Source organism: Formica exsecta, unplaced genomic scaffold (genome assembly GCF_003651465.1).
Source record: "Formica exsecta isolate Colony F162 unplaced genomic scaffold, ASM365146v1 scaffold139, whole genome shotgun sequence".
Lineage (NCBI taxonomy): Eukaryota > Metazoa > Arthropoda > Insecta > Hymenoptera > Formicidae > Formica > Formica exsecta.
Genome location: NW_021848721.1, coordinates 98,607 through 109,408, shown reverse-complemented (window position 1 = coordinate 109,408; position 10,802 = coordinate 98,607). Strand labels below are relative to the sequence as shown.

The following is a 10,802-nucleotide window of genomic DNA, read 5'->3' as shown; positions in this document are numbered from 1 at the left end:
TAGTATATCTAGACCGAGTGTTGAGGAGTGGGAGCCGAGGTGCACGTAGAAAAGGACATACTCTGTTTCGTGCCCCTTGCGTTCTCTCTCGTTTGCACGTAGCATGACGAAAGAGAGGGCTATGCTCTGTGCGAGCGAGAGAGAACGCAAGGGGCATGAAACAGAGTATGTCCTTTTCTACGTGCATCTTTACCCCCACTCCTTAAATAAAGGCAAACGCTCGGTCTAGATATACTATGTCTATGGTTTCTCATATGACATATATCTCTAATGCACGAGTCAGAAGTTGGCTATAACAGGGCAGAAAGTGAAAAGGTAGACGTCGGCCGCGATATTTCAAGTCGATAAAAGTAAATATATAAAATACTTACATTATATCATACATTGTTGTATTCATTTCAAATAGCGCTGCAACTTTTATCATATCGAAATATTCATATTATTATAAAAAAATTATGCATACCTCTTCGTTCGTTAACACAAATAGCTCTCTTTTGAGTAGGTGGCCACTTTTGGTGGGACACCCTGTATATGGGTAGCGCACAAAAATTTTCTTTTATCTAAGTTTCATTAATTTTTTATTGTCAGAGTAACTCTTTAAAAACATTTGTCACACGTATAAAATCAATCATTCATTCACACAGAGATTTTTACACACACAGATAATATATATATTTTATATATAATATATGTATACGTCATTATTTATTCATATATCAATCAAAAATCATCACACGCAATGGCCGCGTTCAGCAGAGAAAGCGCTCAGTTATCGTCTTGTCAACACTTGACGTTGATTCGTTGGTTCTAAAAGTAAGAACCAATCACATTCGATTGCTACTAAGCGGTTTTCTCTGCTGAACGCGACCAATATCACTAATTGTAAAAAAAAGTACTACAATACCTTGATAAAACGAGCTAATTTCAGGTACGGCGGTCTTCCATGTCTCGGAGGTCGACAAGGTATGAATACGGGGCTAGATGCTGAGTCTGGTGGTCAACCCAGGCCATTGGGAGTAGCGTCCGTTGCCGGGGTGTTTTGTCTGCTCGGGATGGGCGTAGTGCTCGGTACCATCATATTAGCGGGAGAGCATTTGTTCTACAAGTACACGTTACCGCGACTACGGCACAGACCGGAAGATTCCATCTGGCGCAGCCGTAACGTTATGTTCTTCTCGCAGAAGCTGTATAGGTTCATCAATTGCGTGGAATTGGTCTCACCGCATCACGCCGCGCGGGAATTAGTGCACACAGTGCGACAGGGCCAAATCGCGTCGCTCTTCCAGAAAAGCGTTAAACGGGTGCGTGTCACCGAATTCTTTTTTTTCCAAGTGGTACACGATATACGCAAGTTCGCGAATATAAATCTTGATAATAGGAGAGAAGTTTACATTTACGTATTTGTGAAATAATTGCAGTAGAAAAGCATGATTAAAGAGACTAGTCTACTCTAGCTGTATGAAAAGATGATTTCAAGAATTTTTTTTTTTAAATATTAGAGATTGATCTTTTTGGCGTTATACATGCATTTTATTGATGTTCAAACAATACTTTAATATTTTTAAATCTTGGATATTTATCTTTTTTCGTTCAATGCGTCTCTATACATAGTGCAGAAAAAATGTATAGTTCAATGATCCCAGCAAACACAAAGTAACAGTAACATAACATTAATGTTATAATTTCCCACTCAACAATGTAACTGTTACGTACAAGGCATGTTATATTGCAGTTACATTGTTGAGTGGGAAATTATAACATTGATGTTATATTACTGTTACTTTGTGTTTACTGGGATGTAACATCCCAAATAACCAAGTGTGATTAATCATATTGCTGTCATATTGCCAACAATAATACAATTGTTGGCAACATAACAGCAACCTCATAGATATTTGGCTATTTGGGATACGGCACCTTGTGTAATGAGATTAATATTCTTGTCTGAAATGAATAAATCTGGTCTAGTTCCATTCTGTAGAATATTTATGGGATACTGAACTTAATGTCATTAGAGAAAATTGAAAAATAACATAGTAATGTCATTTTAAAATTAGATATTTCAATTTTGCTGAAATTTATTCATTTTTTAAAAGTCAATAAAATATTAATTATTAATTTTTTAAATTCTATTTAGGTTCAGTATACCTCAAAAAAGTATTTTTTTTTATTTAAAAAAAAAGTTAGTTATTTGATGCATCAGTTTTCAAGATATACATCATACTAACTTTGAAAACAATGTTTTTAAAAAAACGTTTAAAATTTTGCAGGCCCATTTAAAGACTCGCGCACTATTCTATTTAAAGTCTTATAACGTTAACTCGGCGAATTCTTTAATAAAATTTGAAAGACATATTCTTCAGATATTATATATACTTTCAGAAAAAAATCGATTTTTTTACTCTCTAAAGGAGACTGGACCCTTAAAGATACAATCGGTTTTTTTTTAAACAAAAAAAGAATTGTCAAAGATTTATGCTCACGAATTTACGGACAGTATTCTATTATTATATTATTTTTATTTTGTTATATTATATTATATTATTATTAGTATTTTATTATTATTATTATTAGTATTATATTATTTTAGTCTCTAAATATCTACATTGTTTCCATGTTCTAGAAGGAACATGAACAACGTCGCAGACGTAAAAGCAAAGCGCAATTTTTCGAAATGATCCAAGAAATCCGAAGGTAAGAGAATGTTATTATCAAACATTCTTTCTCAATGTATTCTCATAATCAATCATGTCAAATTAGGAGAAAATATATCAGGAATCAGTGCGCTGATTATTCAGTTACTCTAATCTTTCAGAGTTCAACAAGAGGAAAAAATCGAGACGGTACCAGAGGAACCTACAGAGACTGCGAAAAAGGATGAGAAATTGGGGAAAGGTAGAGAGAGAAGTCGTAGCAAGAGTCCCTTAATGCCTCGTAGTCCGAAACGCTCGGAGAAGAGCAGGAGTTCGACCAACCTTTCGGCGTCCCGTCTCGGACTATCGCCGGTGAGTCTTGACGCGCCGATGAAGCCGCGCGAATTTACGCTCAGCAGCACCAATCTGCGCGCGAGGAGCCCGCTGGAGACGGTTGGACGTAGATTGAGCCACGGCGACGGCGGTTCGCCGCCGCCGCGTCTCGGATCGCATCTCGGTGGCAGCGCCACGTTACGCCCGTTGGTGCCTACCAGGAGCGACTCAACCGGCGGCGGCGGCACCCCGACTATCAGACGCGACTCGGTCGCAGGGGGAGGCGGTGGTGCGCCGACCCCGAGATACTCTCGCAGCCCCGCCAAGCGGGGTCAATCCTTTCCGGTATTTGCTACACTGAGACCGCCTCACTCGGCCGGCTATCAGACATCCAAGAGTCCGCTGTTGTCGCCCAATAACGAGCTCACTTCCGCCATCGGGAGAAAACTATCGCGTGAATGGGGATCTGGGACTATCAGTCTTACCAGGTCGTCAGAGGCTATAGGCGGTGGTAATAGCGGTGGCGGTGGCAGTGGTAGAAGCGGTGGCTCAACCCACACTCTGAATCAAGAAATGACGCTCTCCTTGAGTCGTTCCGCAGACGAAGAGAAGGCCCAGGGAGAAGCGTTGCCTATCAAGAAGCCCATACGGCGTGCCAGGAGCCACGAGAATCGTGACAGCGGTAAACTAATGGTGGACCTGCCGTCGCCTAGATTGACTCAACCGGTGGTGGGCGGCCGGTCAGTGAGCGAGCGAACGAAGAAGCAGCTTGAGGAAAAATAACATAGTAATGTCATTTTAAAATTAGATATTTCAATTTTGCTGAAATTTATTCATTTTTTAAAAGTCAATAAAATATTAATTATTAATTTTTTAAATTCTATTTAGGTTCAGTATACCTCAAAAAAGTATTTTTTTTTATTTAAAAAAAAAGTTAGTTATTTGATGCATCAGTTTTCAAGATATACATCATACTAACTTTGAAAACAATGTTTTTAAAAAAACGTTTAAAATTTTGCAGGCCCATTTAAAGACTCGCGCACTATTCTATTTAAAGTCTTATAACGTTAACTCGGCGAATTCTTTAATAAAATTTGAAAGACATATTCTTCAGATATTATATATACTTTCAGAAAAAAATCGATTTTTTTACTCTCTAAAGGAGACTGGACCCTTAAAGATACAATCGGTTTTTTTTTAAACAAAAAAAGAATTGTCAAAGATTTATGCTCACGAATTTACGGACAGTATTCTATTATTATATTATTTTTATTTTGTTATATTATATTATATTATTATTAGTATTTTATTATTATTATTATTAGTATTATATTATTTTAGTCTCTAAATATCTACATTGTTTCCATGTTCTAGAAGGAACATGAACAACGTCGCAGACGTAAAAGCAAAGCGCAATTTTTCGAAATGATCCAAGAAATCCGAAGGTAAGAGAATGTTATTATCAAACATTCTTTCTCAATGTATTCTCATAATCAATCATGTCAAATTAGGAGAAAATATATCAGGAATCAGTGCGCTGATTATTCAGTTACTCTAATCTTTCAGAGTTCAACAAGAGGAAAAAATCGAGACGGTACCAGAGGAACCTACAGAGACTGCGAAAAAGGATGAGAAATTGGGGAAAGGTAGAGAGAGAAGTCGTAGCAAGAGTCCCTTAATGCCTCGTAGTCCGAAACGCTCGGAGAAGAGCAGGAGTTCGACCAACCTTTCGGCGTCCCGTCTCGGACTATCGCCGGTGAGTCTTGACGCGCCGATGAAGCCGCGCGAATTTACGCTCAGCAGCACCAATCTGCGCGCGAGGAGCCCGCTGGAGACGGTTGGACGTAGATTGAGCCACGGCGACGGCGGTTCGCCGCCGCCGCGTCTCGGATCGCATCTCGGTGGCAGCGCCACGTTACGCCCGTTGGTGCCTACCAGGAGCGACTCAACCGGCGGCGGCGGCACCCCGACTATCAGACGCGACTCGGTCGCAGGGGGAGGCGGTGGTGCGCCGACCCCGAGATACTCTCGCAGCCCCGCCAAGCGGGGTCAATCCTTTCCGGTATTTGCTACACTGAGACCGCCTCACTCGGCCGGCTATCAGACATCCAAGAGTCCGCTGTTGTCGCCCAATAACGAGCTCACTTCCGCCATCGGGAGAAAACTATCGCGTGAATGGGGATCTGGGACTATCAGTCTTACCAGGTCGTCAGAGGCTATAGGCGGTGGTAATAGCGGTGGCGGTGGCAGTGGTAGAAGCGGTGGCTCAACCCACACTCTGAATCAAGAAATGACGCTCTCCTTGAGTCGTTCCGCAGACGAAGAGAAGGCCCAGGGAGAAGCGTTGCCTATCAAGAAGCCCATACGGCGTGCCAGGAGCCACGAGAATCGTGACAGCGGTAAACTAATGGTGGACCTGCCGTCGCCTAGATTGACTCAACCGGTGGTGGGCGGCCGGTCAGTGAGCGAGCGAACGAAGAAGCAGCTTGAGTCCGAGTTGAAAGCGATTCTAAGTGCCAGGGCTCATCACCGCGACCTGCATCCCCCTTGATAGGAGACCGCCCCTAATTAAAAAAAGAGTTCTCGAAAGAACGTTCGGCTTTTGGATCGCTGAGCCTCTGAGGGGCTTTGATTTAAGCAATATCAGATTTATAGGTCAATTTGTAGAGGAAATCCGACACAGTTTCAAAGAAATTAAGAACTTAAATCAGAATTATGGCGGAGAGCGCGGGAGAAATTTCTGCGTAGAAGGGATAGAAAGGGTGACAGGGAGGGGAGAAGAAAGGAAATCTCTGATTGTTCATACGTTGTTACGTACATTAATAATATAGGATAATATCGATAAACAAAAGTGCTATAAACTTTAGTAGTGATGTCTTAAATAGTTAGCGCGGAAATACACACGAGTACTAAGATATTTTCTTGTTGGCATTTTAACTCTACATTAACCGGCAGCCTGGGTGAGTCTCTCTCTCTCTCGATTGCTATAATACCAGCATATTGTACGCTACAGCGTTTCTCAACTCTGATTTTTTGGCGATTCTTAGTGCATAAAGTTCTATCTTGCAAATTAAATCGATTCTTAAGACATTTACTAGATCGGAGACCTGTTCAAGTTTATCAAACGAGCTTCGTCATCCGCCTTTGTTCTCAACAATATAGATAACAATCAATTGACCGCACGGATACAACGAACATACGTGATGATTTCTAAATAGAATCTTAGTATCTTTGTTTTCTCATTTTTTCCTATTCCGTCTAATAAAACGGAAATGTTTTGCTCGCAAACAGAAACTCGGACAGGCCTGTATGTACTATCCCTTTTAAGAGTGTAAATATTTCGAGAGACAGACTATATTGTTCCTTCATCTCGTTATAACGCGAATACTGTAAATATAACAAAATATAATGTATAGGTATTTCGCATGAACAGGATACGTAAAATAATTATCTCGTGTTGAGAAACGCTGCTTTAACGAACTTCGTCGAATTGGACTGCATACTGCCATATTTAATAATTTCTGTGACTGCGGAAGGAGAGACTCGCTCGATGGACTTTCGGCGTAGAATGACCACTAATTGCGAGATAATATGCATTAATCTTACAATTATCATCGCGCCTGTCGAGGGAAAGGATTACAAAGTAAATGGAATTCTAATCCGAGTCTAATGTATTCGTAACACACAGGTTATTCAATACGGGAAAGGAAGTGTCATTAAGAGATCCTTTTAATTTAAAATAAGAGAAAAATTTCGTAGCCACATGTGTGTGATTGCGGATTCTTCGCGTGACTTACGATTATTTCCTAAAGCAGTGCCAAAGATCAATATAACTCAAATCTCTCCATCCTTTGCTTTATCTTACACGAAAGTGTATAATAATAGAACACGATTTTTAGCAAAATAAACGCCAGAGACAAAAAAACCGCAGTATATTATACTGATAATCTCTAATAATCGTTTGTTTTGCTTTTGGTAAACGTCCGGGTTGATGAATTACCGATTTCCGACGAGATTTTACTAGACTGATAGATGAAAATTCAATTCAGGAATTGTAAATGAAACATTATTGGAATTGAATAATTGTTACTCATCGATGTGCATGTCCCACGTTTTTGTCTATCGAATCACTTTGATGAAAGAGGGCGAACTCACAAGTCTATAGTCTCGTTATTATTATTATTCGACTTAGATGGTAGTGTGGATGTGTATGGGACTAAATTTTAATTAATTACATTTAAAAAAGGAGGATTTATGAGCGAGGCCTTAGAGGAGTTAGTCGTATCCGCCCAAAAATATACTTTACTTAACTAGTACTGTACTAATACTGTATTCGAATATTTCACTACATTATATTGCATAATAGAATGTATATACAGGGTGTCCCAGAATTAGATCGACAAATATCAAATGGTTATAAAGGACACCAAAACAAGCCAATTTTGCCGATAAACCCGTCCGCAAATGAGCCGTTTTAGCACTAGAAAATCAAAGACTAACAAGGGAACTTTGTGAACCCAAAAATTCTGATTTTGATGAAATTTTACACACATGTAGAGGGGGTAAATAGATGAATTTAGAAATTTCTAGTTGCAGCCCAAAAATGATTCTAAGGGGTGAAATCACCCCTCGTATGTAGAGCGGTTTTTTGCTCTTCTCGATATATCTCGAAAATTATTCGAGATATCAAAAAATGTTTTATACAAAAGTTTTATGGTAAAAACACCTCTATTTAAGCAGATTTAAAAAATTTTGAAAAATTAATTTTTTTTTGAGATTTTTGCCTTTGTTAGTCTTCGATTCTCTAGTGCTAAAACGGCTCATTTACGATGAGTTTATTGACAAAATTGGCTTGTTTTGGTGTCCTTTATAATCACCTGAAATTTGTCGGTCTCATTCTAATCAACTCAAGAGAGCAACTTACGATGAGAGATTGAATTTTTGCGATTTTCTCTAAAATGGAGCAAAAACGAGCAAACCTCTAAAGGACTTCTTGTCTTAGTTTTTCGGTCCCCTACACGCTCTTGAAGTTTTGCCATTTAAATTGGGGACACCCTGTATATATATAAATATATATATACAGACATTTAGTTTCACATAGGTTCCTTAGTAGAAAATGCTATTGTATTCAGAGAACTTACAGACTAAAAAAATCCCTCGAATCCTTAGCGGGTAGATATATATCGATCTCTGTATGTATGAAAGTGTATGTGTGACTATTCACCGAGAATGCAGCGAGCATGATCGTTAGGTAGAGATGTAAATAGAAAAAAAAAATTTTTTTTTCCCCCCCCATAAAATGCGATTTTTTGTGAGATAAAACAAGTCTCGTTTTACTTTTCTTTTTTTTCCAGATATTTAACTTTATATTTTGATTATTGCAAATTGATTTTTCATTATTTTTTATTTTGTAGATGATAAATCTGAATTTTTGTTTTTTATTAGAAAAAGAAAGTTTTTTTTACATCTCTACCGCCAGGACTAGAGCAGTCTACACTTTGACACTCCGGTAGCTAGAAGAATGTCATTGTCTTTGTTAGTGATCGTGATTAGGTAGTTTCGAGAGAGAGTTTCGATTATGAATTATGCGCCGAAAGCTATGATTGACGAAAGTGATTCCTGAATGATTGCACAAATCGTGCCGTTTTACAGACACGCTAAATATATTATCATTTAGCTGAGTCTTTCTTGTTCGCCTACGTTCCATCCGTAAAGTTGCCCATAAACGCATTTCGGCTAACTTAAACTAACAGCTCCTTTCTCTCTCTCTCTTTACTTTCTGAAATTTATTTCTTTTGACTGTATACACGAAGTACTGATATTGGTTTAAATTATATCGGTGCTTTAAAAGCTCTGAAAAGTAAGAAATTCTTTTTCAAGTAGACTCTCTATAGCGTTTAGTCTGTGTATACAATTGTATGCAATTAATTCAGGAAGTGATCAAAATACAAACATAGGGGGCCAGTCTAGAGTCACCCGCGCCTAAGGAAATCAAAAAGATAGACTTATTGAAATTAATTTATAAGCTGTAATTTTTTGTAATATATGGGTTCTGCCGGCAATTTGGTTCAGTAGAGCTCTCTCTCTCTCTCTCTCCTTCCTCCCTCCCATCCCTGCCTCTCTCCCTCCCTCCCTCCCTCCCTCTCTCTCTCTCTCTCTGTTTCATTGCGTGTTCTGTTTTCATAAACATCTCGGGAAAGCCTGGCATCCTTCAAGGATATCTGTACATATGTGTCTTCTACTAGATACCTGAAGGAACACTATTGCACTGAATTAAAGGTCGAGCCCTCACTTTTTTGTGCGCCAACAAGAGCCTGGATTAAGTTATAAGTTATGCACGGAAAGATAAGAGCAAACTGCACGTGTTTCGTTTATAAGAAAGTTCTCATTCTAACGCGCGAAATTTCCGAAACGGTCTCAATAGATACAAATATAAACATATTGCTACGATAGTAGATTGAACACAACTGAGAAGCACACACACACACACATACACGCATACAAATTTCAGATTTGCAGTATATAATTTTAAAGAAGGTATATAAATATTTTTTTTAATAATTTGTATGTGAAATATTTTGTGAATTTTTTATTTCTTAAGAGAGACGCTTACCATTATTTCACTGCAATGCACGCATGTTATAATGTGCGTATTATTATAAATATATATCTGGAATTGCCGGCCTACATACAAGCAAGATTCCCTATTTTTTTACAAATCATACATATTTTTTTCTGCGAGACTCGAATTTTCAAGTGCACTCGCTCTTCTCTTTCCATCACAATTCTCGGCGCATTGTTTTTTGACAACGCAAGAGAGAATACAAGTACAATTCGAATGTATTACCTGTGCAAAAAGAATTGCGAATTAGTATCATCGAAAGAATATAGACATAATAGAGAAGAGAACAAAAAAAAACTTCAAAGAATTCGTATGAGAATGAAAAGCAAACGAATACATCAATTAGCGAAAACAACATTTCATTGTTTTGAGGAATGCGTTAAGTTGAATTATTAAATCTCAAATTTGCGCCTCATTATCTCATTGACTAACGGCATCATATTAATTCATTCACTAACCGGCAATAAAATTATTCTACAAAACACTGCCATAATTTGAACTGTTGTTACGTTGATTTTAAAATCCTGCTACATAATACCACTATTTGATATTGTCTAACGAACGGGTTTTTAATCCTGTTAAGTGATGAATTAATATGCAAGTGCCTCTGTATTGTTATGAAATATTTTTCTACAAAATGTTACAATTTATATATTTTTTTCGCAAAGATTATTTCTATATCCGTGAATAACTCTTCATTATTTCTTCAAATTTAACATTAAGAATCAGTAGCACTAATGTTATTTAGGCTTTAAGCGAGATTTAAAACTTTTGGTTTTTGACAATAACCAATGTTATTTGACTTTTGGTTTTAGGCTATAATTTAATCCTTAATTAACTTATAGTCTAAAGCCTAAAGCCGAAAGCCAAATAACATTGGTTATTGCCAAAAACCAAAAGTTGTAAGTCTCGCTTAAAACCAAAATAATATTAGTGCCGGGCCTTAATTATATGTATATTTTTTCAATGATTCTCTTAATGCAATCTTCAATTAATTTCAGAGAGAGTATATTTCTTTCTCCTTCGTATTAATTTAAAAATTATTATAAAATTAATTAAAACAATTTTTTTTCTATAAATATTCTCATATATAGGGTAAGGCAAATAAAACGTTACAAATAAGCCAATAACTCTAAAAATATTTGTCGAATCAAAAAGTTGTTCATGAGAAAGTTTCATATATTCGAATGCCTCCTTTCATGGCGAGGGGGGGG

At 37.7% G+C, this 10,802-nt stretch overlaps 1 protein-coding gene across 1 annotated transcript in view; it reads left to right on the top strand.

Annotated features, from left to right (window-relative positions):
• Positions 1–7,786, top strand: part of LOC115246146 — an 18,084-nt gene extending 10,298 nt beyond the window's left edge. The window contains exons 6-9 of the mRNA XM_029824787.1: positions 929–1,301; positions 2,624–2,694; positions 2,816–3,501; positions 5,189–7,786. Coding sequence (XP_029680647.1) covers positions 929–1,301; positions 2,624–2,694; positions 2,816–3,501; positions 5,189–5,517 — 1,459 coding nt within the window. The 3' untranslated portion in view covers positions 5,518–7,786. The remainder of the gene's footprint in view (positions 1–928; positions 1,302–2,623; positions 2,695–2,815; positions 3,502–5,188) is intronic.
• The last annotated feature ends 3,016 nt before the right edge of the window (positions 7,787–10,802 follow it).